Below are 27,550 nucleotides of genomic sequence, written 5' to 3'. Positions count from 1 at the left end.
AAACAGTCACTGAGCAATAAAGGGCTGCTAGTTATCTGGAAATGCCGGTACATTTATTTTATTTTTATTTTTGGACAATTGTGCAAAAGATGCAGAGTCCTCTAGCACTTAGAGCAGTTCGAATGACTAATACTACAATACTCCGGTGCAATGACCACCAAAGCCATCCAAGTGCACATCCAGCACCAGAACATTTTAGCAGGAGATTGGGGACATATGTGGCATTTTGCAATCAAAACTACGACGGATCATGCCGTTGTGCAATTATTTCCCTCGCTGCAATTTACATCCAGTGCCATACAGCCATCACCAACAAGCCAAAATTAAACAAAGGTCTCCCAGACATATAATTGGAGCCATAGATTCCATCCATATTTCAATTGAAGCGCAATCACACAACAAATTCAACCACGTGAACAGGAAAGGATTTAATTCAATCAATGCACTGCCATGCACGTCGCTTGAAGAAATGTATGATTCATTCATTCATTCATTGTACTGAATAGCTGCGTGCATGCACGCGCCCCTCCACGGGAGCCGTGCCTGAGGATGGCTGGCTGCGTATAGAATGACGTCTCCCAAATAATGCTTGCAATATGGGTACCCATAATTGCTTGTCCTCCGCCACTGAATTATAGATAATTCTTGTCTGTGGGCAGCGACACTTTTTTTTGCTAGTGAGTTTGATATTAAACCATTTATTTTTATTTCTGAGACAGTTGCTGCTCTTTTCACTGATCGATAGAATTAAAAGCAGCAGTGAAATTCTCCCTTTGAAGAGGAGAATTAATTGTTCCAAACAGTTTTTTTTAATATATATATATATATATATAAACCAAGTTAAACTACAGCTGGGTTACATTCCCAATTCTCAGACAGTTCCTGTCTGTCTTGTAGAGATATTCATTTTCTACACTACATTACTTACCGGTGTGAGGTGGTGTGTGTTCAGTCGTACGAACGAATATAGAACCTATTCTACGCACTCTTTAATAAATGAGGTCCCTGGAGCCTATCCCAGCTCGTGAGAGAGGTGGGAAACACCTGGACTGGTCGCCAGCCAATGGCAGGGCAGATGAAGTCAAACAATCATTGACACTCACAAATACAGCGGAACCTCAATAAAACGGACCTCGATACAACAGATGGGGGATAAAACGGCCCGTCGGGACTGAACAATGTTTCCGAAAATAGTTTCCATCTGTCACTTAAAATGCTGTTGACAAAGTCTGTTAGTTCCAGATTTGGCTGCTGTTGTTTACTGGCGCTGTGGCGGAATGCAGCCAGAGAATGGGACTGACGTATTTCGGGGTCACAGATATACAGTAGAACGAGATCCAATTCTAAATGACGTTCCTGCCGCGTCTACGTGGCAGCCATGTTGAATGTGGGGCCCTGACGTGGTGGCAATGTGACAATGGTTCTATCTATTGTCTATTGTACATAGAGCGCTCCACAGAGCGCGAGCGGAATGGCTCTGAGGTATACAAAACAGGAGTTTTTTTTTTGGTCAAGCCGTTCACCTTTGGCAACAGATTTGGAACTAGGAAACACACTAAATCCTCGCGGCTCATGAAAGCGACTCGTCTGTGATGAGTATAGTACATGAACAATTTCACAATGACCAAGAACAGGCATGGTAAGTTTGGATAAAAAGTGAAACTTCCAAACATTTTCAAGCATTTTTTAGATATTTTATTTATAATAACTTTGTACTGAACTGGGCGTTTTCGTCCATTAAAAAAAATACAAAACAATAATTTTGTACCGTACAAAAATAAGTGCTTCACTGTCATGGACAATGGGACGAACACCGCTCCCTGTACTAGTACTTAGACACTGGGTATTTTTCCTCACTCGCTATTCATAACGACGAAAACATGCGATAATCAAGTGAATTCGAGTTTGTTATGATTTGAATTGGAATATTCTGACTTGGAGTTTTTTTTTTTTTTCAGTGCACTCGAATGCACCACCGAGTCACCACTGATTTGTTCGTAGCCCTACTAAATACAACTTAGACAATAGTGTCACGGGCCACATCGTAGTTATGGTTTCCTCAAAGGGCCATGATGACTTTATCAAGCACATAAATATAGCCTACTCTCATCATTATTACATTTATACCTGTATAGTAATAGTACACCTGCAATTAATTGTTATTAAATATATTTTTAACAAATTGGGCTTCGGAAGTCAGAAAATAGTGACAACCATTATAGTATAGTATTATAGTTCAATTTATGTGACTGGATTAGGTGGAACACATGCTTGTAATATCTGTAAAGAGTGGAGAAAAATTGCAACTTTGATCCAGATTTTCTGCCGAAATGAGAAGAACAAATGTATCTGTACATGCGCAACCTACTTACGCATTCGGCAAAACGGGTAAAATCACTTTCGCATCGCTCGGGTGGAAACTTTAAACGTCTGCGTCGTTTTTTAACACAATGTCACAACAGAGCCACCAAAGATGAAAACATTCTATGTTTAGACTTTCTTCGTGTATACATATACCATATTTGTATAAATAAATAATATACTGTGCGTACTGCATATTTAACTTTTGTCCGAAGACACCAGCCATAATGAAAACAACATTTTAGCAAGTTCTCCTTCACATAATCATGGCATCAAACCAGTCATGCTCGTAGCATAGCATACACAGAACATCAGCTATCCCGCTTTCCGGGTTTGGTCATGTGATGTTCCGCATATAGCGGATTAAGCATGAAAAACGAAGCATTTGATTTGCTTGAGTGGGACACACACACGCACAGAAAAAAAGGAAAAATGATCAGGCTTAAGATGCTAATTTCTTGTCGGTATTTTTTATCTGAAGCTTTTTTGTTTTCAATGTCTACTTGTGGAGGAGCACATTTGGCAACTGTTACACTCATCGCAAGGATTGTTGATACCATGAAATATGGAAAAGATTAAGGACCTTAACAAACTCACCAAACAGTGAAAGCACACCGCAAGCGATCCACACTATCAGAGACATTCCAACACTGCCTGAGTGTTTAAGGATTCCTTTTGGAGAGATGAAGATCCCAGCTCCAATTATGGTCCCAACAATGACCGAAATCCCAGATAGAAGTGTCACTTTCTTCCCCAATTCCACCTTTTTTTCTTTCTCACCCATGGGTTCATTGGAAAGCATTGGATGCTCATTTGTATCTGCTCCATTGTCTTCAGTGGATGACTTTCTATTCATCTTTTCAGTTTCCAAGATACACACTCCGTATGAGGAACAGACTGTATTTCAGGAATAATCACTGGAACAAGTTAAGGCCGTAGCCACTCTGCCGTTGCAAGCATGCAGTTCCAAAAGTGCATATAAATTCCAGTGAGGGTGGGGGTGGTTCTTCCCTCCAGCTCTCTCTCTTTTCTCTTTCCCCTCCTTTTTCTGTAATGTATTGTTATTCATGCCAACTTGCTATTATTTCCCTTGGTGGCCTGTGATGCCTGCTCTTTACCTATTCGGCTTGATCCAAATGTAAATGTATTCCTTGTGTGTTCATCTCATTCCGTTCTGTTGTCATGCCTGCCTCTTTTATTTTTGCCTTTATACTAACCCCAAACCGAGCTGTATCTTGGCAATAAAGTGGACTTACAAGTAAAGAGGGTAATTAGTCACAGAATAAAACTAAATTGTTGTTTTGTTACAAGCGTTAAAGCCATCTTTCTTGTTTAGAAATGTGTTGTTCTCCAGGCTATTGATCGTTATAAACTTACTTTTCTACAATTGCTGATTTATTTTAACCAGGAGCTAACTTTAGTGTTTACCTGTTATCCCTTCAACTTAGTAAACACGTAATTTAATTAAGTAAAGCTGCCTCTTAGCTTTGTACTGCCCATTTCTACTGTACCTGTATAAGAATACTAATTATCCCATGGGAACGTTGTGCATTGGGAAAACAAAAGTGTGCGTAATGGGCAGAACACAAAAACTACTGGAGTACATTCTTACCCAATATTCGTACATCAATCGATCTATCAACCAACGTGGTTGCTATTGCTTGTGCACCGACAGCACAAGTAGTAACCCCTGGAATTAATAAATGAATTTTAAGAGTGGATTGTGGTATGTGTTTGTGTTGTTTTATGTGATGGCAATTAGTGATGTCAGAAACGAGCAATGTAACACGTTGCTGCAAGCCATAAGGTTGGTGAAGGTTGAACCGCTGAGTTCTTCCGTGCCCACCTCGAACAGCTCCGAGGTGAAAAACACCCCAGAAGTCTGCGCCCGAACTCTTTTATAGTGGAGTGTCTGCTTCATACCGTGACCCCATGCAGTCGTGGCCCAATCCAAGCTTCGCCTCGGCGTGTGTGTTGCTATATTGTGCGAGCGTTGTTTATGCGTGACTAAACGTAGTATACTCTAAATTGCCCGTAGGCATGACTGTGAGTGCGAATGGTTGTTTGTTTCTGCCCGTAGGCATGACTGTGAGTGCGAATGGTTGTTTGTTTCTATGTGCCCTGTGATTGGCTGGCAACCAGTTCAGGGTGTACCCCGCCTCCTGCCCGATGACAGCTGGGATAGGCTCCAGCACGCCCGCGACCCTAGTGAGGAGAAGCGGCTCAGAAAATGGATGGATTGATGGATAAACGTAGTATACTGTATGCACATGTGCACATACTCCGTGACGCAACTATATGTTTGTGAGAAGACCTGGCTTGGTGTGTATCTGTAATGGAATGTGGCACACCAAAAAAAAATGTGTATGCAGTGTTGTGTAAGCGTGCAGCTCAGCAGCTGCTAGCTTGTCCCTGGGAACAAAAAAACAAAAAAAATAAATTGTTTGCGGTTGTCAACGTATCAAAATTACGATGGTGGGAGAAGTTGTGTGTGTCTGTACGCATGTGTGTGTGACGTGGAGTTAATCAGGTAAAGCGATGAGCTATCAACAAAGAGTTTGTTGATAGAATGCAAACAAAATGATTACTGTTGCTCATAATCATGCTTTTAAAACAACATTAACTCGCGCAGTAGCCATTATTCTGTCTTTTGCCTCTCACGCACCTCCCAGACCCGTTCAGACAATAGGAAACCACAAAACTCGAGGCAATATGCAGGGTTGCTACAGTATCTGTCTGTCTGGGTTAGGGGTTAGATAGATAGTTAGACATCTATCTATCTATCTATCTATCTATCTATCTATCTATCTATCTATCTATCTATCTATCTATCTATCTATCTATCTATCTATCTATCTATCTATCTATCTATCTATCTATCTATCTATCTATCTATCTATCTATCTATCTATCTATCTATCTATCTATCTGCCTGCAGCATTCAGGGTGGTCCTGCTTCCTCCAAAAATGTGCATATTAAATATTAATAGGGCCAGACAAATGTACATAAATATATGAACTTGTTTTTAGATTTCATATAGTTTGTCTTTATGAGCATATTTGGTATTGAAGTAATGCAAACGTTATTGAAGGTACATTACATTACTTTAATATGATGGCACTTGGATTATGCTACTCTTGCGTATTTTTAATTGTATTTTATATAGACATTTTCACATTTCAGTATGGTGCGTGTGAGCGAGTTTTAAACTTATAATCTCTTTGAACTATGTACATCAAAGAGGGTTAATTGCTTTCTTGGGACCGTTTGCTGATCCAGCAGGCCCCCGCTGTTTTCAGGACAATACGTCCTCTGGTTAAACTAGGATAGGAGGTGGGCCATAAAAGTGTGTGCCATTGTAATATCCTTGGTGGCTCAACTCCAGACATTGCGACACCAGAGGAACTCGCAAGGATGCCATTAATTTATAGCCTTGTGGCCAGCAGAAGGAAGTGACACCAACTGGAGGTAAGAGGCGGAGCCCGGCTATTCAAACGCATTGAACCAATCAAGTCTAAGGGTGGTCTTTAAGCGTATATTATGACATGAAGGCTTTGCGATCAACCTAATTTATCCCAAATGCATGTGTCTTGAAGTATTTCTTTGCCTCTGGTTGACATAAGTGCCATTCAAGCGTCAGGCTTGCCGTTATGGGAACCAGGGCGGAAGGAGAGACTAAAGTTGAAACGACTGAGAAATGGGCCCCAACGAGCTTGCCGGGGGTTCAAACGCTTGGTGGAACAGAGATAGGTGAGATTCCTGTGATCGCTCCATATAATAAAAGGAGAAACGGTCCCCTACAGCCAATGCCTCCATTCTTCCAGGACCCAGACGATGGCCAGCAGCTCACAATTTCCCACATCGAAATTCTGTTCGGATGTGGAAAGGTGATGGGAAAAGAAGGCACAGGGATGTCATTTTGGGGATTCAGGGTCCTGCTGGGAGAGGTCGGCCCCATCTCCAGTGTCAGAGGCGTCAACATCCACAACAAACTGGAGGGAGGGGTCGGGCTGTCTCAGGATTGGGGAACTAGTGAATAGCTCCTGAAGGCGCTCAAATGCTTGGGATGCAACAGGGGTCCAATGGAATGGAGAGCTGGTGGAGGTGAGACTGGTGAGAAGGTCGGCCACTTTGCTGTAATCACGGATGAATCTACGGTAGAAGTTTGCTAAGCCTATGAAACGTTGCAGCTCTTTGCGGGTGGAGGGAATGGGCCAGCTGATGACTGCTTGGATTTTTACCGGGTCTGGTTGTAACTGTTCTTTGGCAATGATGTATCCCAGGAAGTGTTGGGAGGAGAGATTTAATTCACACTTTTCCGGTTTCACAAAGAAGCGGTTCTCAAGTAGGCGTTGGAGGACCTGGCGGACATGTTGGTGATTTTCCTCGGGAGAGTGGGAGAAGATGAGGATATCATCTAAACGGACAAAAACGAACGGGTGGAGGATATCACGGAGGAGGTCGGTAATGAAAGTTTGAACGAATGCGAGGGCGTTGGGTAACCCAAAGGGCATGACAAGATATTCAACGTTTCCAAGGGGGGTATTAAAGCAGTTTTTCATTCGTCCCCCTCTCTAATGAGGATGAGATGGTATGTGCTGCCTAGGTCCAACTTAGTGAATATCTGGGCATCACAGAGGGATTCGAATGAAGGGACAATGAGGGGCAGCGGGGATTATTTTTCACGGTGATGTCGTTGAGTCCACGGAAGTCAATGCAGAGGCGGAGAGTAGTCCCCAGCCCGCAGGGGAGAAGAAGAGGGCCGGATGAGTCCAGAAGCAAGGGAGTCACGGATATAGTTTTCCATAGCCTTCTTTTCATGGTGGAAAAGCTTAAAGAGGTGACTCGAGGGGAAAGGGGATCCCGTCAGGAGGTCGATAGCGCAGTCATAGGGGCAGTGGTGATGTGTGGGGGGGGTAGCGGTGGTAGATGGCAAGCTCCTTACTGAACACTGGAGAAAGGTCGCGGTATTCTTTCGGAACCTGGGAGAGATCGATTGGTGTTGCAGGTGGCTGAGGTTTGCTGGCTGGTGGTACGGCCGCGAGAAGACAGTGGGAGTGGCAGAAAGGACTCCACCCATAGACAGGTGGGTCCAATCGATGGCGGGGTTGTGTCTTTTGAGCCAGGGGTTTCTGAGGACTAATGGGATCCCAGGGGAAGGAATAACAAATACTTGGAGGGTTTCCCGGTGACTTCCTGAGATGAGTAGTGTGAACGGTGCCATTTGTTGAGTGACAGGGGAGATGACTCGCCCGTCCAGGGCAGTAACTTTCTAGGGACCCGGAGGGGTTCGAGGGGTAGCCGGAGTTGATACGCCAAGCCCTCATGAATCAACTTGTTATCAGCGCTGGAGTCAATGAGGGCGGTGACCGGAGTATTACAATCTGGGCCAAGGATAAATGAGGAAACGGTCATGCGGGAGGGAGAGCTAGGAGAAGTGTTGGTATGGCTCACCACGCCGCTCTCGGTTTGTGGGGAGCCTTGTCTTTTGGTTTTAATGAGCATATGGTGATGAAATGGCCTGGCTGTCCACAATAGATGCATAAACATCGAGTGAAGCGGCGGTGCCGTTCCAGAGGGTCTAACCTGGTCTTGCCAAGTTGCATGGGCTCCTCCAATCCATTGGCCTCATGAAACAGGTCTGCGGATTATGCAGTCAACATGGGACTGTACTTAATCCTAGAACACCTCGACAGTGCAGGGACCTACGCGAGGATCCTGTTCGTGGACTTCAGCTCAACATTCAACATCATCATCCCTGAACTCCTTTCATCCAAGCTTCTCCACCTCAGCGTCTCACCTGCCATCTGCCAGTGGATTAATAGCTTCCTGACGTGCAGGACACAGCAGGTGAGGCTGACGGAGGCCACCTCATCCACACACAGCATCAGCACTGTGACGCCCAAAGGTTATGTCCTCTCTCCGCTGCTCTTCTCTCTCTACACGAACGACTGCACCTCAGCGCACCCGGCTGTCAAACTCCTTTGCAGATGACACCACTGTCATCGGCCTCATCAAGGACGGTGACGAGTCTGCATATCGACAGGAAGTGGCGCGGCTGGAGCTGTGGTGCGGCCGACACAACCTGGAGCTGAACACGCTCAAGACTGTAGAGATCATCATGGACTTCAGGAGGCATCCTTCACCACAGCTGCCCCTCACGTCGTCCAGCTGCCTTGTGTCAACCGTTGAGACCTTCAAGTTCCTGGGAATTACAGCCTCTCAGTGACTGAAGGGGGCGACCAACATCAACTCCGTCCTCAAAAAGGCCCAGCAGAGGATGTACTTCCTGCGGCTTCTGAGAAAGCACGGCTTGCCACGGGAGCTCCTGAGGCAGTTCTACACGGAACGTTGTGCATTGGGAAAACAAAAGTGTGCGTAATGGGCAGAACACAAAAACTACTGGAGTACATTCTTACCCAATATTTGTACATCAATCGATCTATCAACCAACGTGGTTGCTATTGCTTGTGCACCGACAACACAAGTAGTAACCCCTGGAATTAATAAATGAATTTTAAGAGTGGATTGTGGTATGTGTTTGTGTTGTTTTATGTGATGGGAATTCGTGATGTCAGAAACGAGCAATGTAACACGTTGCTGCAAGCCATAAGGTTGGTGAAGGTTGAACCGCTGAGTTCTTCCGTGCCCACCTCGAAGAGCTCTGAAGTGAAAAACACCCCAGAAGTCTGCGCCCGAACTCTTTTATAGTGGAGTGTCTGCTTCATATCGTGACGCCATGCAGTCGTGGCCCAATCCAAGCTTCGCCTGGGCGTGTGTGTTGCTATATTGTGCGAGCGTTGTTTATGCGTGACTAAACAACTAAATTGCCCGTAGGCATGACTGTGAGTGCGAATGGTTGTTTGTTTCTATGTGCCCTGTGATTGGCTGGCAACCAGTTCAGGGTGTACCCCGCCTCCTGCCCGATGACAGCTGGGATACGCTCCAGCACGCCCGCGACCCTAGTGAGGAGAAGCGGCTCAGAAAATGGATGGATGGATGGATAAACGTAGTATACTGTATGTACATGTGCACATACTCCGTGACGCAACTATATGTTTGTGAGAAGACCTGGCTTGGTGTGTATCTGTAATGGAATGTGGCACACCCAAAAAAAATGTGTATGCAGTGTTATGTAAGCGTGCAGCTAAACAGGTGCTAACTTGTCCCTGGGAACAAACAAAAAAAAAAAATTGTTTGCGGTTGTCAACGTATCAAAATTACGATGGTGGGAGAAGTTGTGTGTGTCTGAACGCATGTGTGTGAGACGTGGAGTTAATCAGGTAAAGCGATGAGCTATCAACAAAGAGTTTGTTGATAGAATGCAAACAAAATGATTACTGTTGTTCGTAATCATGCTTTTAAAACAACATTAACTCGCGCGGTAGCCATTATTCTGTCTTTTGCCTCTCACGCACCCCCCAGACCCGTTCAGACAATAGGAAACCACAAAACTCGAGCAATATGCAGGGTTGCTACAGTATCTGTCTGTCTGGGTTAGGGGTTAGATAGATAGTTAGACATCTGTATTTGTTTGCTTCTGGTTGACATAAGTGCCATTCAAGCGTCAGGCTTGCCGTTATGGGAACCAGGGCGGAAGGAGAGACTACAGTTGAAACGACTGAGAAATGGGCCCCAACGAGCTTGCCGGGGGTTCAAACGCTTGGTGGAACGGAGATAGGCAAGATTCTTGTGGTCGCTCCATATAATAAAAGGAGAAACGGTCCCCTACAGCCAATGCCTCCATTCTTCCAGGACCCAGACGATGGCCAGCAGCTCGCAATTTCCCACATCAAAATTCTGTTCGGATGGGGAAAGGTGACGGGAAAAGAAAGCACAGGGATGTCATTTTGGGGATTTGGGGTCCTGCTGGGAGAGGTCGGCCCCATCTCCAGTGTCAGAGGCGTCAACATCCACAACAAACTGGAGGGAGGGGTCGGGCTGTCTCAGGATTGGGGAACTAGTGAATAGCTCCTGAAGGCGCTCAAATGCTTGGGATGCAACAGGGGTCCAATGGAATGGAGAGCTGGTTGAGGTGAGACTGGTGAGAAGGTCGGCCACTTTGCTGTAATCACGGATGAATCTACGGTAGAAGTTTGCTAAGCCTATGAAATGTTCCAGCTCTTTGCGGGTGGAGGGAATGGGCCAGCTGATGACTGCTTGGATTTTTACCGGGTCTGGTTGTAACTGTTCTTTGGCAATGATGTATCCCAGGAAGTGTTGGGAGGAGAGATTTAATTCACACTTTTCCGGTTTCACAAAGAAGCGGTTCTCAAGTAGGCGTTGGAGGACCTGGCGGACATGTTGGTGATTTTCCTCGGGAGAGTGGGAGAAGATGAGGATATCATCTAAACGGACAAAAACGAACGGGTGGAGCATATCACGGAGGAGGTCGGTAATGAAAGTTTGAACGAATGCGAGGGTGTTGGGTCACCCAAAGGGCATGACAAGATATTCAACGTTTCCAAGGGGGGTATTAAAGCAGTTTTTCATTCGTCCCCCTCTCTAATGAGGATGAGATGGTATGTGTTGCCGAGGTCCAATTTAGTGAATATCTGGGCATCACAGAGGGATTCGAATGAAGGGACAATGAGGGGCAGCGGGGATTATTTTTCACGGTGATGTCGTTGAGTCCACGGAAGTCAATGCAGAGGCGGAGAGTAGTCCCCAGCCCCCAGGGGAGAAGAAGCGGGCCGGATGAGTCCAGAAGCAAGGGAGTCACGGATATAGTTTTCCATAGCCTTCTTTTCATGGTGGAAAAGCTTAAAGAGGTGACTCGAGGGGAGAGGGGATCCCGTCAGGAGGTCGATAGCGCAGTCATAGGGGCAGTGGTGATGTGGGGTGTGTGGGGGGGTAGCGGTGGTAGATGGGAAGCTCCTTACTGAACACTGGAGAAAGGTCAAGGTATTCTTTCGGAACCTGGGAGAATCAATTGGTGTTGCAGGTGGCTGAGGTTTGCTGGCTGGTGGAACGGCCGCGAGAAGACATTGGGAGTGGCAGAAAGGACTCCACCCATAGACAGGTGGGTCCAATCGATGGCGGGGTTGTGTCTTTTGAGCCAGGGGATTCTGAGGACTAATGGGATCCCAGGGGAAGGAATAACAAATACTTGGAGGGTTTCCCGGTGACTTCCTGAGATGAGTAGTGTGAACGGTGCCATTTGTTGAGTGACAGGGGAGATGACTCGCCCGTCCAGGGCAGTAACTTTCTAGGGACCCGGAGGGGTTCGAGGGGTAGCCGGAGTTGATACGCCAAGCCCTCATGAATAAACTTGTTATCAGCGCTGGAGTCAATGAGGGCGGTGACCGGAGTATTACAATCTGGGCCAAGGATAAATGAGGAAACGGTCATTCGGGAGGGAGAGCTAGGAGAAGTGTTGGTATGGCTCACCACGGCGCTCTCGGTTTGTGGGGAGCCTTGTCTTTTGGTTTTAATGAGCATATGGTGATGAAATGGCCTGGCTGTCCACAATAGATGCATAAACATCGACTGAAGCGGCGGTGCCGTTCCAGAGGGTCTAACCTGGTCTTGCCAAGTTGCATGGGCTCCTCCAATCCATTGGCCTCATGAAACAGGTCTGCGGATTATGCAGTCAATATGGGACTGTACTTCATCCTAGAACACCTCGACAGTGCAGGGACCTACGCGAGGATCCTGTTCGTGGACTTCAGCTCAACGTTCAACATCATCATCCCTGAACTCCTTTCATCCAAGCTTCTCCAGCTCAGCGTCTCACCTGCCATCTGCCAGTGGATTTATAGCTTCCTGACGGGCAGGACACAGCAGGTGAGGCTGGGGGAGGCCACCTCATCCACACATAGCATCAGCACTGTGACGCCCAAAGGTTATGTCCTCTCTCCGCTGCTCTTCTCTCTCTACACGAACGACTGCACCTCAGCGCACCCGGCTGTCAAACTCCTTTGCAGATGACACCACTGTCATCGGCCTCATCAAGGACGGTGACGAGTCTGCATATCGACAGGAAGTGGCGCGGCTGGAGCTGTGGTGCGGCCGACACAACCTGGAGCTGAACACGCTCAAGACTGTAGAGATCATCATGGACTTCAGGAGGCATCCCTCACCACAGCTGCCCCTCACGTTGTCCAGCTGCCTTGTGTCAACCGTTGAGACCTTCAAGTTCCTGGGAATTACAGTCTCTCAGTGACTGAGGGGGCGACCAACATCAACTCCGTCCTCAAAAAGGCCCAGCAGAGGATGTACTTCCTGCGGCTTCTGAGAAAGCACGGCTTGCCACGGGAGCTGCTGAGGCAGTTCTACACGGCGGTCATCGGATCAGTCCTGTGTTCTTCCATCACAGTCTGGTTTGGTGCTGCTACAAAAAAGGACAAACTCTGACTGCAACGGACAATCAAAACTGCTGAAAGGATTGTCGGTACCCCCCTACCCACCCTTGAGGACTTGCACGCTGCCAGAACTAAGACAAGACCGTGCAAAATCCTCTCGGACCCTCGACATCCCAGTCACCGGCTCTTCCAGCTCCTTCCCTGAGGTAGGTGCTACCGATCAATGCAAACTAGAACTAGCAGACATTCCAACAGCTTCTTCCCTCTTGCAATCAACTTCTTAAACACCTAACCTACAATTCCATTACAACATGCTGGCAATTTTTTGACTTGGGTTTGTTTGTTGTCACATTTCTGTGGGGCCAATTATATATTACTCGTGCACTCACTGTAGTAGTCTCGATTGAGGCATATCTGCAACATTTGCACACTCAACATTGTCCCAGATTATCGGACTACTCACTTGAAGTCTCGGCGCCCTTTGCACAATGGTCATTGCATCGGACTATTGCAATATTAGTCTTTCGAACTGCTCTAAGTGCTAGAGGGCTCTGCATCTTTTTCCACAATTGTCAAAAAATAAATAAAATAAAATGTACCGGCATTACCAGATAACTAGCAACCCTTTATTACTCAGTGACTGTTTTTTGTCAATGTCTTTATGGCTCAAAAGTGTTCTCTGTCAATTGACTGTCTGTTGTCTAGACAGTACTAGTGCGGCTCCAACTCCCGGAGACAAATTCCTTGTGTGTTTTTTGGACATACTTGGCAAATAAAGATGATTCTGATTCTGATTCTGATTATGTACTTTTTTTTCTCAAACAACCCCCAATCAAACACTTCTGTTTTATTTTCAGTCGCACAGTTCTTTAAGGTAAAAATACAATTGAGAGTTGTTTCGTTTGCGAATGTTTCGTTCAGAAGAACAAATCTTTTTCGTGAACTGAATCAGTTTATGAAATGATTTGTTCTCTAAACTTGGCCGCCACCCGCTGCCGTGAGGCGAGCGAGTCAGCTGGGAGCTAAAACGGAACTGCTGACGCGTTCTGTCACGCACTTTTGAATCTTTGGTGAATGACCAATGAGCAGCAAGCGTGCAGGCGGGGGCGGGCGTTCATTAAACATACTGTCATGTGATTTACGATTCGCCAGCGTTGTCACTCACTTCGGCGAATGACCAATGAGCAGCCAGCATCAGGCAGTGCCGTGCAGGATCGTTCATCTGGAAATTCACACCTTCGGTTTAAGAAAATCCTTCATAAGTGGGTTGTCAGTCAGTCATGCAGTAAAGTGAGACTGAGGAATGTGAGTCATTGTCATCATTTAAGTTGTCGTTGTCATCCAAGCAGTCGGATCGAGGGAAAAAGGTCATGAAAAGATCAAGAAAACGGTGCTCAATAGCGGGAACATTGTCAGTGGTCCATCAGAGGTCTCTCGTGAATAGTGGACAAATGCTGTGCCAACCATGCAAGAGACTAAAGACCACCAAAGGGACCAGGCAACAGGAGATGAAAAAGAGAAGAAGGAACGCAACATAGACCATAAGTGCAAAACGATACACCCAAGCCTGCCATCCAACTCCAGTGCACCAGCTCGAATCGAGAACCTCCTCACAGGCAATGATATGGAGTATAGTGAGATTTTTAATGCAATTTAATGATTTTTTTTTATCCACTGGCTATAACGCCTGTCAGGAACAAACAAAGGTACCACACCCAAATCATTAGTGGGTTTAAAACCATCAAAATGTTTGGTCACATTAACATAGGGGAGAGGAGAACCAGCAAGGACGGTTTGATTAAGGTACTGTGGACTGATAAAAAGAAGTTAAGGTACAAGGAAAAAGTGATGAGGAATTGGGATGTGGGGAAGGCAATCCATGTGGTTTTGCAGCGGCATGCGACATGAAAGAACAAACATAGCAGCGAGAACGATTTTGAGAGCATGCCACGTGAAGGGCATAAAGAAACCAAAGATTCATTCAGAAGGAAGTGAAATTAGCAGAGGTCGTGGCGATTGCATGTAACCAAAGAAGCTCATCATAGGTGCCACGTCTCGTAAGATGCAAAATTGTGTCAACTGTTAAAGTGGGAACATCAATACACATTTTAATCACAATAACTATGGCAATTAATGCCAATCCATCGAGGAGGGTTTCGAAGCCCCCGGGAGATGCCATCTTCTTCCTCTGTTCTTCTGCTGAGTTACGCAAGTGCGCGTGTGTGTGTGTGTGCGCGTGTGTGTGTGTGTGTGATGTGCATGCGTCAGTTCAGATAACAGATGATTGGTCATTGCTCAGCTTTTATGACCAATCTTCTGCTCCTCTATGACCTATCGACGTGCAATCAGTTACTAGCGCTGATTGTAGCTAAAGTGTATGCTAACAGTGAATCCTCTTTCTTAGAGGTGATTATTTAGCCTGATGAGGCTGACTTTTCCGGCCATCCGTTGTAGAAGTGGAGGAGCCGGGACAATAGGAGACGCTGGGACCTTCTTGAAGTGTGACCCGTGAATCCACGTAGCTCTTTCAGCAACTTTCACTACAGTGTTGGTCACAAGGAGGACTTGGAAAGCCCCCAGCCAGCGCTGATGTCTTCACGTTTTCTGCCAGAAGTTCTTAATCAGCACAAAGTTTGGGTTTGATGTTATGCAGCGGTCCGTCGGTCGCCCTTTCCTGACATCAGAGAGCAAGTTAATCAAAGACGTGCAATACCTGATCATGTTGTCCTCGCAAAGGTGTGCGTCCATCGGCAAGCCTGGAGGATGCAGTCCGGCATTCGAAGGGCCTGCAAAGAGGATTTCAAAAAGGGACAAACTGTGCCTAGGCCGCACACGGCCATATACATCAACTCAATTGGTAGACGCTTAATCCAATTTAATTTTGTGACTTCACAACACTTACTCACTTTGGCTTGCAATATCCCATTTTCCCTCTCAACTCCACCGCCAGACCGGGGATGGTAACTACAATGTGTTTTGAGGTCCAATTGTCGCCTGGTCGAAAGCTGTCTCATCACTTTGTTTACAAAGTGTGTGCCGTTGTCAGAAGAACGTTTTCCAGGAATTCCCCATCTGGGAGTAATTTCAGTCAATAGTGCACCGTAGATGCAGATGCATGTTTTGATGGAAATACATTTTGAAAACATGTCTACCATAATTAGACAGTATTTGCTGCCCTCACAGGGTGTTAATTCTATCAAATCCCTCATTACATGTTGGAATGGTTGTGTAGGTGGTGGGTGTGCTGCCCGCTGGGTGAGTGGGCGTGGTCTGCCAGGGTTGTGACGAGCACATGTAAGGCAGGATTTGCAGAAGTTGGAAGGGCACAAAGCACACTTCAGGTTTTCAAAGGCAGTGGTAGCCTCAGATGTGCATTTGACCTGTGATGAGGAAGTGACTGGACTGTCCAGGGTGAGAGAGCGCAAAGCAGAGTCATAATCAGAATCATTCGGGATGAAATGTCGACACTAAGAGCACATTACCAAAAAAAGGATAATACATTTTTCTTTAGTCTGGAGAAAGGGTTTTTCCATGAGGAGTGAGGATGCCTCCCAAAAACTTCACCCTTTGTGATACAAACTGCAATTTTGACGATGATGCTTTGTGATCTTCAAAACACGCACAAAACACATCAAGAAGTGACATTTTCACTCCACTCGACAGGTGGCGGTAATGCACCCGCACGGTGGTTGCAACCACCGTTCAATTCAATCCAAACAAGACGAGGAGGCAGAAGAGTGTTGTGGTTTGCGGCTCTGTTCGGAAAGAACACTTTTCTGAACACAAAATGACTGTGAGCAGTCTATTTGCTCGATCCTATCCTGTCCACAGAGGTAAGCAATTTATATGCGGGGAACTTTATGTCGTCCTGGATTTTGTGCTTTTCGACTGCCATTCGAGTGAGTGCTCATTTTTAGGTTTGACCTTAGCTTAGCATTCTTGTAGTAAACGTCGGGCTACGTCAATTACAAGCTTTTTAAAATGTCAAATTGACGCATTCACACATTTAAAGATGCTCATTGAGCATTATTAGGCTTAATTGGACGTTTTGAGCCATTCCAAGATGTCCTTAATTAAAGCAAACATGTTTGTGGGTGACAGTGACTAGTGAGGCAATATTTGACACTCATGAATGAGCCTGGTCAGTTTCTTTGGTGGTCAAAGGAATGCCGTGAAAATTTGCAAAAAATCATGTTCAAATATCAAAAAAATAAAATAAGTTGGCTCATCTTTAAATAGCGTCACATCAATGTCAGATTGTGTATTCTAATCAGTCAGGTCAAACCAACATTACAACATGACAGAAATAATGAGTGCTAACTTACTGTAATTTTATTACTTTATTGTAATTAAATTACTTCACACGCACCAAAACTTTCAAGCATGATACGACAGAATGCTTGCATGTTCACTTACGACCGTTAGTGCTAGCACTAGCTTGCTAGGCTCCATAACGTTTTGTTGCCTGCCCGCAAGCCGTATCGTATCGTAAAAGTACGTGAACATACATCAAGCAAGTCTTAATTAAATGAAAGTCCTCTCCTGAGCACCGGTGGCCACCAACTCACGTTTTTTTCCCCATTTAGTTCTTATAAGGCGGCACGGTGGCCGACTGGTTAGAGCGTCATCACAGTTCTGAGGTGCGGGGTTCAATCCCCGTCCCCGCCTGTGTGGAGTTTGCATGTTCTCCCCGTGCCTGCGTGGGTTTTCTCCGGGCACTCTGGTTTCCTCCCACATCCCAAAAACATGCATTAATTGGAGACTCTAAATTGTGACTGTGAGTGCGAATGGTTGTTTGTTTCTATGTGCCCTGCGATTGGCTGGCAACCAGTTCAGGGTGTACCCCGCCTCCTGCCCGATGACAGCTGGGATAGGCTCCAGCATGCCCGCGACCCTAGTCAGGAGAAGCGGCTCAGAAAATGGATGGATGGATAGTTCTTATAATACACACGACGCAATGGATTGTTGTTGTCGTGGCCGTGGTAACGAGTGTATCTGGTCGCGTTTGAGTTGACAATCACGATCGATTTTTTTTACTGTGGTCGGGCCAGCTGAAAAGTTGAAGTCAAGGCACCTGCTACATCCATCCATCCATCTTCTGTACCGCTTATGCTCACTAGGGTCGCGGGTGTGCTGGAGCCTATCCCAGCTATTTTTGGGCGAGAGGCGCATTACACCCTGAACTGGTCGCCAGAGAATCGCAGGCAGCAATTGTTAATAGTGTCTGACTGTGACACGTCGCCTCTCCGCCAACGTGCTGAGAGGGCCAACTTCAAAATAAAAGCATCATATATTACTACATTGGACATCAATGCAATTTTAGGCTTTTATTTTGAAGTTAGCCACGGAGCGCGGTGCCGGCCCCCTTAACCACACGTTTGCCCCCTGGTGGCTGGCTGACTTGGTTGTGGGCACTGCTACAAATCAAGTATTTTTCATATGCAGCAGTGCCCGCATTTCAAATAAAAACAAAATCGTAGAGGATCAGGGTCATTTAATTGTGGCAGTCAAAATCAAGCTCATTATTAAAATTTGATTAATTGTGCAGCCCGAATACGGTATTTACGCGATGTCTCCGTTGTTGATTTTCATATCATCCCAGGTTGCTATTTATGGTATATTACTGTATATAATTAATACGGTAAGCTACCCACAAATGTATCCCATAATGTATCGTTTTTAGTGCATAAATACCGTTTTAATGGAAAACAGTCTTACTGTCAGAATTTGACTGGTTTTTCCAATTTGTTCGTGTATGTTTTAACATATACATTCGTATATCTATATTTGAGTGCTTTAGTTTAAGCAAAGCATGTTGTTGTGTACGACTGAAGCTTGTGCCTTCAATAAAGCCCCCCCCCCACACCCTCCAAATGTAATCTATTACGAGATGGATTCGTTCTAAAGTGAGAGACAGTAAATGCAGGTGTGTAGTTTTTTCCCCTATGTCCTCAATAGTTATATAAAAAAATAAGTATATAATAGGGCGGCACGGTGAGCGACTGGTTAGCACATCTGCCTCACAGTTCTGAGGACCGGGGTTCAAATCCCGGCCTCGCCTGTGTGGATTTTGCAGGTTCTCCCCGTGCCTGCGTGGGTTTTCTCCAGGTACTCCGGTTTCCTCGCACATCCCAAAAACATGCGTGGTAGGTTGATTGAAGACTCCAAATTGCCCGTAGGTTTGAATGTGGGTGCGAATGGTGGTTTATATGTGCCCTGCGATTGGCTGGCAAGCCGTTCAGGGTGTACCCTGCCTCCTGCCCGCAGTTAGCTGGGGAAAAATGGAAAATGGATGGGTGGATAATACTTTGGGCTGCTCTTTGTGTGTTGTTTCATGGGTTATTGACTTTAACATCGGTCGGTGCTCATCTTATGAGCATGTCCAACCAGGTCCCTTTGTTGGTCACTTATTAATATTACAGTTGATGGACTGCATAGTAACGTTCTATTGAACATACTGTCGGTTTTCACACATTTACCAACAGAGGTTATTTTTCAGTCGGTAGGCGTCCCACTAGCTCATAACTTATTGACAATGGAAACTGTTATGCCATTTGACTTTTCCACCAGAAATTCTTAGTTTTGCTATACATGTGGTCCGTTGGGCTCACAGAATACAAGTTTTACAACATACCGATTGTTTCTGTTCCTTAGTGTCACAGTGACAGCATTATTTTCTCAGTTTTGCGATGGCTAATTTATCTAAGAACACAAACGTTTGTGCATGGATAAAAGGCAAGTTAAGTGCCATCGAACAGTTTGCAATTTTGAAATTATCCGTGTAACTGTGCAAATGTCCTAAATGTATTAATGGTTGAACCTGTACTCATATGTTTGCAGTTGGGTCCAGGTCCGTGTTTACAAGCGCCAAGCGTGACACTAATTTGCCCAACTGGTTACGAGTGGGTCTTGCCTTTGGATCATCTATTTTCTGTGGAGTCTGGTAAATGATGATTTACTGAGAATTGTAAATGATGATGTTGCTTGTTTCCATGAAAATTCAACTAGCAAACTGATAATTAACCTATAATTGCAATTCGTCTTGTTAGAGCTTTGTGAATCTTTTTGATTCCTGTGATTGATGTACATACTTTATTGGTTTAAAGCAAAGCAAATGTTTGTATCGCATTTCATACACAAGGTAACTCAATGTGCTTTACATGATTAAAAGCCTTTTAAAACTAATTAAAATAACTGCTTATCAAGATTCAAAACAGAGAAAAATAAAAATAGGTGGCACGGTGATTGACTGGTTAGCACATCTGCCTCGCAGTTCTGAGGACCAGGGTTCAAATCCCGGCCCGCTTGTGTGGAGTTTGCCTGTTCTACCCGTCCCTGCGTGGGTTTCCTCCCACATCCCAAAAACACGCAGGGTAGGTTATTTGAAGACTCTAAATTGCCTGTAGGTATGAATGTGAGTGCGAATGGTTGTTTGTTTGTGTGCCCTGCGATTGGCTGGCGACCAGTTCAGGGTGTGCCCCGCCTCTCCCCCGGAGATAGCTGGGATAGGCTCCAGCACGCCCGCGACCTTAGTGAGGATAAGCGTAACGGAAAATGAATGAATGAAAAATAAAAATACAATCAAAACATCGTACGGTGCAATGGAATGCGTATGTTTGGGATAATTGTCATGCTGAAAGACCCAGCCACATTTCATCTTCAATGCCCTTGCTGATGGAAGACTTTTACTCAAAATCTCACGATACATGGCCCCATTCATTCTTTCCTTCACACGGATCAGTCGTCCTGGTCCCTTTGCAGAAAAACAGCCCCAAAGCGTGATGTTTCCACGCCCATGCTTCACAGTAGGTATGGTGTTCTTTGGATGCAACTGAGCATTTTTTCTCCTCCAAACACAAGTTCAGTTTTTAGCAAAAAGTTATATTTTGATTTCATCTGACTATATGACATTCTCCCAATCCTGTTCTGGATCATCAAAATGCTCTCTAGCAAACTTCAGATGGGCCTGGACATGTACTGGTTTAAGCAGGGGGACACATCTGGCACTGCGGGATTTGAGTCCCTGGCGGCGTAGTGTGTTACTGATGGTAGCCTTTGTTACTTTGGTCCCAGCTCTCTGCAGGTCATTCACTCGGTCTCCCCGTGTAGTTCTGGGATTTTTGCTCACCGTTCTTGTGATCATTTTGACCCCACGGGGGGAGATCTTGCGTGGAGCCCCAGATTGTGATTATCAGTGGTCTTGTATGTCGTCCATTTTCCACTAATTGCTCCCACAGTTGATTTCTTCACACCAAGCTGCTTCCCTCTTGCAGATTCAGTCTTCCCAGCCTGGTGCAGGTCGACAAATTTAGTTTCTGGTGTCCTTTGACGGCTCTTTGGTCTTGGCCATTGTGGAGTTTGGAGTGTGACTGTTTGAGGTTGTGGACAGGTGTCTTTTATACTGATAACGAGTTCAAACAGGTCCCATAAATACAGGTAACGAGTGAAGGACAGAGGAGCCTCTTAAATAAGAAGTTACAGGGTCTGTGAGAGTCAGAAATCTTGCTGGTTTGTAGGTGACCAAATACTTATTTTCCACCATAATTTGCTCATAAATTCTTTAAAAAAAGAGTGATTTTCTGGATTTTCTTTTCTCTCATAGGTGAGGTATACCTATGATGACAATTACAGGCCTCTCATCTTTTTAAGTGGGAGAACTTACACAATTGGTGGCTGACTTTAGTACCTTTTTGCCCCACTGTATACACACACACACACAGCGGCTGAAATATTTAACGTCACCATTTTTCTCACTAAATCTATATTTCCAAAGGTGATTTATTAGGCATCACTCAACACCTCTCCAATCTGAATAGTTTTGTAGAATTCAGATAATGTTGCAGGATTTGTATCCAAATTTTACCGCCTTCTTGTGTGCCTCCGCACAGTTGTGCTTTTCAACATTACCTTGCTTTAGCCTGGTGCATGCAACACCTTCCACAAACTTGGGCGACTAATTTCGGCAATATTTAATTATTTCTGTGATGGTGACAAAGGGAACAATGCATATAATCTAGTGCACTCTCTTCGACCGTAAAATTAAGCCACGTGTTCCAACCGTACATGGCTTGACACGTCGCATTTTGTTGTCCTCTGTCTGACATGCGGCTTTCATTTCTGTTATCAATCCACGCTCTTTTCAAGTTACGCGAAATAAACGCTTCAATCTTTGATTTGAGAGCGTCTGACTGATCAAATAAAGGTATTTACTTTAAAAATATGCGTCGTGCATCCGTGTCCTTCTTCCCTTGCTTAGGTGACAGAAACGCGCTGACACTTTAAAGTTAGCATGGGTGTTTCTTTTGAGTTTTACAAATTTAAAAAAATGCTTCTCCAAGGCATCGTCAGCATTTTTTTTCTTAATCAAGATGCTTGAATTAAGAACTTGTTTCAGTCCGACAGCATACAGTATATTGTGGAACTTTTTGCTTGGAAATTGGATAAATGACGATGGGAACAATAGAAGGCAAATGTTTTCGGTAACCCATACTCCCAAAGCACCCCCCACAGGACCCCCCCGAGGGACACTGTTGAACGCCTTCTCCAAGTCCACAAAACACATGTAGACTGGTTGGGCGAACTCCCATAGACCCTCAAGGACCCTGCCGAGGATGTAGCGCTGGTCCACTTTTCCACGGCCAAGACAAAAACCACACTGCTCCTCCTGAATCTGAGATTCCACTTCCCGACGGACCCTCCTCTCCAGCACCCCTGAATAGACCTTCCCAGGGATTCATTGCCCACATGTCGCCCAGCAAAACGATGGAGTCCCCAGTGGGAGCGCTCTCCAGCACCCCCTCCAAGGACTCCAAAAAGGGTGGGTACTCTGATCTCGTGTTTGGTGCATAAGCACAAACAACAGTCAGGACCCGTCCCCCCACCCGAAGGCGGAGGGAGGCTGCCCTCTCGTCCACCGGGGTGAACCCCAACGTACAGGCGCCAAGCCGGGGGGCAATAAGTATACCCACACCTGCTCGGCGCCTCTCACCGTGGGCAACTCTTGAGTGGAAGAGAGTCCGACCCCTCTTGAGAGGACTGGTACCAGAGCCCAAGCTGTGGGTGGAGGAGAGTCCGACTCTAGGACCCGTTTGCCATGGGTGTGAAGCCCCAGACAACTTAGCGCCTAAGATCATTGGGACACACAAACCCCATCCACCACGATAAGGTGACTGCTTCCAGGAGGGTCTGGGAAGAATAGCCACAATAAAAATGAAAACCTTACCTCAAATAAGTTATTTATTCTCAAAGATTACATTTAAGACCACATTTAAATGGTTTCAAACATTAGAATCTGCCGCAGTAGATTTGTATTGAAAAATATAATTAGTTTATCCACTCTTCAGAAAAGTAAACAGGGGGGAGGGCTAAATGCTCCCAACTTTAAACATTATTATTTAGCTAACCAATTACAATACCTCATCAAATGGTTGCACCCCAATGAGGAGCAGCATTCTTGGCTACAATTGGAACAGTTAGACTGCAACAACATAAAACTCCCGAATCGCCCCTTTATTTCCAGTCTTAAATGCCATCAATGCTTCAAAAACCCAATAATCGCATCCACCTTAACGTCTTGGTGGAAAAGTTTAGAATCGACAATATCTCAATTAGCTCCCAATATGCTCTCCCCAATCTGGCAGAATCCAGATTTCGAAATTAATAATATACCCCTTCATTTTAGCACATGGGAACAACATGGAATTGACCACCTACTATTTAACAAATAGTGTTCCATTTATGGAACGGGAAAAGAATCAAACACACAAATACAGAATGAAAAGACTGGACCAACCCAATTTAGGCTCCTTACTTCACGCCCCTTAAAGGCGCACGTACAGTACAACACGACAGGGTTTGTTGTGATGTTCGGCTTGTAATTACACTTCATGACACGTCTATTTCTTCATATTCTTGTTTTTTTTTTATACACTACTGTGCTAAAATAAAGCAAACGCTTTATTAAAATGTCCCCCCCCCCAGCCTGAACGGATGAGTGGCATTTCATTTCAATAGGTCAAATTTAGTTGATGTATGAGTAAATTGAGTTCCGAGTTTGCTCATGTAACGTATTGAACTTGTAAATCAAGGTACCACTGTATTAAAAAGTCTTGAGGCCTTTTCGCACGGCTCTTAGCAGAGCGCAGTTCACCGTCAACCAGCGCATTCATTGCTTATGGTGCAAGGTGGGCGTTTACCAAGTTTAAAATCCCACTCTAATTGTAGTGCACTCCTGGAATGGCATTTGATTAGTTTGCCTGTACTGTACATCGCTGGCTTCACTAGATTAATAAAGATATATTTGCAATTAATCAAAAAAAATAATTTTCAGACAAATTAAGTGAAAGTTATGAAGTGATTGGAGAATTTCTTGCTGTACCCTTGGTGTGATTTCTCATGGCATGCTAGTGTGCCACGACACCCTGGTCGAGAATCACTCGTCTAATTCATACAATTGTCTATCCACCTCATGCAGCTCTTCAAGCAGCACAGCACAGATGTTCTTGAGGAAAAACTAAGGAATGACATAGAATAACCCAGCTCTATGGTAATTATGTATTTATTTGTATTTAGTTTGTTAGACAGTAGATGCTAAACGTGATGTACAGTATGTAGATCAAATTCATGTGTATGTGTTATACAGTGGACCCCGCTATTTGCGGGGGATAGAGACCGGGTCTGACCTCAAAAAGCAAAACTTTGCGAATAATTGACAGTCATCATCATTGCTATAAAAACAATTTCTCCAGAAAAAAGTGTGACTAAGCGGGAAAATACTGCCAGTAAGCTCTCTATATATTTTTTAAAAATCTGAGAATAGGTGAATCCGTGGCTACCGAACTGCGAACGTGCAGGGGCCCACTGTATACTAGGCTTTACACGATCAGGCTTTTTGGGGCCGATCAGCGAGTTTAAAAAAGAAACAATAACCAATCACCGATCCGATCACAAGCTGGAGGAATGTGTCTATTTAAATGACCTGTTCATTTACTGTATATACTTGTGTACTTAATTTCTCAAAAAATTATATTTACAATAAATAATATATATCTTTGTTCCTCTATTTATGCCAGTGAGGCATAGTGACAGACACACATGAATGGTCTTCTAATAGATGGCAGGAAGTTAATACAGTAATTAATGTAGCCACCTTTTGTGACATTTTTGTTTGTTGGTGTGCTGTGAGATTTTTCAATTGTAAAATATTTTCCTTGGCTCCAGAAAGGCTGGAAATCACTGCTCTAGTCAGATTGTGTATTCTAATCAGTCAGGTCAAACCAACATTACATGACAGAAATAACGGGTGCTAACTTACTGTAATTAAATTACTTTATTTTTAAGTAAATGACTTTACCCACACCGAAACTTTAGAGCATGATTCGACAGAACGACGGCATGTTTACGTACAACCGTCAGTGCTCGCAGTAGCTTGCTAGGCTACATAACGTTTTATTGCCTGCTTGTGAGCCGTATTGTATTAAAAGTTCGGCCGATACCGATCACACCGATAAAATCGGTGTAAAGTCTACTGTATACCTAATTATTCAGACTACGTTTGTGTATGTATATGTACAGTATGTATATGTACAGTATGTACAGTCCCCTCCAAAAGTATTGGAAAGGCAAGGTCAATTCCTTTGTCTTTGTTGTCTTCTGAAGACATTTGGGTTTCAGATTAATAGCAAAGCAAAAAATTATTTACAACCCCAATTCCAAGGAAGTGTTGGCAGACACGGTCTTAAATTCTTGTTCTTAACAGTCATCTTTACAGGATAGCCACTCCGAGGGAGAGAAATAACAGTGCTTTCTCCATTTATGACGGTCACATAAGTGTTTCTAAAAGACTTGATGTTAATGACGCCATGGTAAGACTGACTCTTTTCAGTTACATGCAAGTCAACAAGTCTTTTGGTATTTTGAGAGTTTTTTTGTGCGAGGCATGTTTCACATTGGGCAGTGTTAGAAAACTCAAAACTGGAAGGAGAGTGCAGTTTTAACACCATCAACACCTCCATTCTCATCACATTGATGGGACTTGAGGCTCACTGACTGATTAGTGTAGCTGTTGGAGATGTTATTAGCCTAGGAGTTCACATACTTTTCCACCATGCACTGTGAATATATACTGTGTATATACTGCAATAGGTGTGTCCAATAAAAACCAAACAATTGTGTTATTAATAGTAGACTATGCTTGTCTGTTATATTTTACAACCCCAATTCCAATGAAGTTGGGACGTTCTGTTAAACATAAATAAAAACAGAATACAATGATTTGGAAAATCATGTTCAACCTATATTTAATTGAATACACTACAAAGACAAGATATTTCATGTTCAAACTGATAAACTTTATTATCAATAAATGTTTGGGAACTGAGGACACTAATTGTTGCTTTGTAGGTGGAATTCTTTCCCATTCTTGCTTGATGTACAGCTTCAGCTGTTCAACAGTCCGGGGTCTCCGTTGTCGTATTTTACGCTTCCTAATCTGCCACACATTTTCAATGGGAGACAGGTCTGGACTGCAGGCAAGCCAGTCTAGTACCCACACACTTTTACTACGAAGCCACGCTGTTGTAACACGTGCAGAATGTGGTTTGGCATTGTCTTGCTGAAATAAGCACGGGCGTCCATGAAAAAGACGTTGCTTGGATGGCAGCATATGTTTCTCCAAAACCTGTATGTACCTTTCAGCGTTAATGGTGCGTTCACAGATGACCCATGCCATTGACACTAAACACAGCCCCATACCTTCATAGATGCTGGCTTTTGAACTGTGCGTCCATAACAGTCCGGATAGTTCTTGTCCTCTTTGACCTGGAGGACACGACGTCCACAATTTAAAAAAATAAATAAATAAATAAATAAATAAAAAAACATTTGAAATGTGGACTCGTCGGACCACAGAACAGTTTTCCACTTTTCATCCGTCCATTTTAGATGAGCTAGGGCCCAGAGAAGCCGCCGACATTTCTGGGTGTTGTTGATAAATGGCTTTTGCTTTGCATAGTAGAGTTTCAAGTTGCAATTACGGATGTAGCACCGAACTGTATTTATTGACATTGGTTTTCTGAAGTGTTCCTGAGCCCACGTGGTGATATCCTTTACACATTGATGTCGGTTTTTGTTGCAGTGCCACCTGAGGGATCGAAGATCACGGGCATTCAATGTTGGTTTTCGGCCTTGCCGCTTACATGCAGTGGTTTCTCCAGATTCTCTGAACCTTTTGATGATGGATCGTAGATGATGAAAGCCCTAAATTCCTTGCAATTGTACGTTGAGGAACATTGTCCTTAAACTGTTTGACTATTTTCTCACACACTTGTTCACAAAGAGGTGAACCTCGCCCCTTCTTTGCTTGTGAATGACTGAGCAATTTTCTACCCAATCATGGCACCCACCTGTTCCCAATTAGCCTGTTCACCTCTGGGATGTCCCAAACAGGTGTTTGATGAGCATTCCTCAACTTTCTCAGTCTTTTTTGCAACATGTTGCAGCAATAAAATTCTAAGTTAATGATTATTTGCTAAAAACAATTATCAGTTTGAACATGAAATATCTTGTCTTTGTCGTGTCGTCAATTAAATATAGGTTGAACATGATTTGCAAATCATTGTATTCTGTTTTTATTTATGTTTAACACAACGTCCCAACTTCATTTGGAATTGGGGTTGTAGATCAGGTCACATTTTTTGACCAATTTAGGGTATTCAAAAATTCAGGTAATTCCAGTGTTCACATACTTGTGTTTGTGTGTAATTAATGGATGAGAAAATAAAACGTAGTTTGTTTTCCCATTGCAGGTGGTCACCATGGACTTCAGGATGCACCTGTTTTTTTGTCACACTGAATTCTGCAATTAATAAATATCGTGCAAAATAAA

At 44.4% G+C, this 27,550-nt stretch overlaps 2 protein-coding genes and 1 long non-coding RNA gene across 5 annotated transcripts in view; 1 reads left to right on the top strand and 2 right to left on the bottom strand.

The window, feature by feature from the left end:
* slc7a11 (solute carrier family 7 member 11) overlaps positions 1 to 3,344 on the bottom strand; it is a 60,895-nt gene extending 57,551 nt beyond the window's left edge. The window contains exon 1 of one of the 2 annotated variants that reach the window (XM_061787699.1): positions 2,959 to 3,344. In XM_061787699.1, the coding sequence (XP_061643683.1) occupies positions 2,959 to 3,217 (259 nt within the window). In that variant the 5' untranslated portion in view covers positions 3,218 to 3,344. The remainder of the gene's footprint in view (positions 1 to 2,958) is intronic. The other variant, XM_061787700.1, reaches the window with a different exon arrangement.
* A 2,932-nt stretch (positions 3,345 to 6,276) lies between these two features.
* LOC133485210 (uncharacterized) lies at positions 6,277 to 8,169 on the bottom strand. The gene is made up of 2 exons (XM_061788622.1): positions 8,163 to 8,169; positions 6,277 to 6,779 (listed from the first exon to the last, which is right to left on the bottom strand). Exons 1-2 carry the CDS (start codon positions 8,167 to 8,169, stop codon positions 6,277 to 6,279), a joined length of 510 nt encoding a protein of 169 aa, XP_061644606.1.
* Positions 8,170 to 9,271: 1,102 nt separating this feature from the next.
* LOC133484796 (uncharacterized) lies at positions 9,272 to 27,550 on the top strand. 2 transcript variants are annotated; one of them, XR_009790497.1, is made up of 4 exons: positions 9,272 to 9,381; positions 16,330 to 16,499; positions 24,140 to 24,211; positions 27,471 to 27,550. It is a non-coding gene; the product is annotated as an uncharacterized LOC133484796 (long non-coding RNA). The 2 variants fall into 2 exon arrangements; XR_009790496.1 differs by lacking the exon at positions 9,272 to 9,381 and adding an exon at positions 11,221 to 12,872.

Source organism: Phyllopteryx taeniolatus, chromosome 10 (genome assembly GCF_024500385.1).
Source record: "Phyllopteryx taeniolatus isolate TA_2022b chromosome 10, UOR_Ptae_1.2, whole genome shotgun sequence".
Taxonomy (NCBI): domain Eukaryota; kingdom Metazoa; phylum Chordata; class Actinopteri; order Syngnathiformes; family Syngnathidae; genus Phyllopteryx; species Phyllopteryx taeniolatus.
Note: the sequence above shows the minus strand (reverse complement) of the source record. Positions and strands in the feature narration are given on the sequence as shown.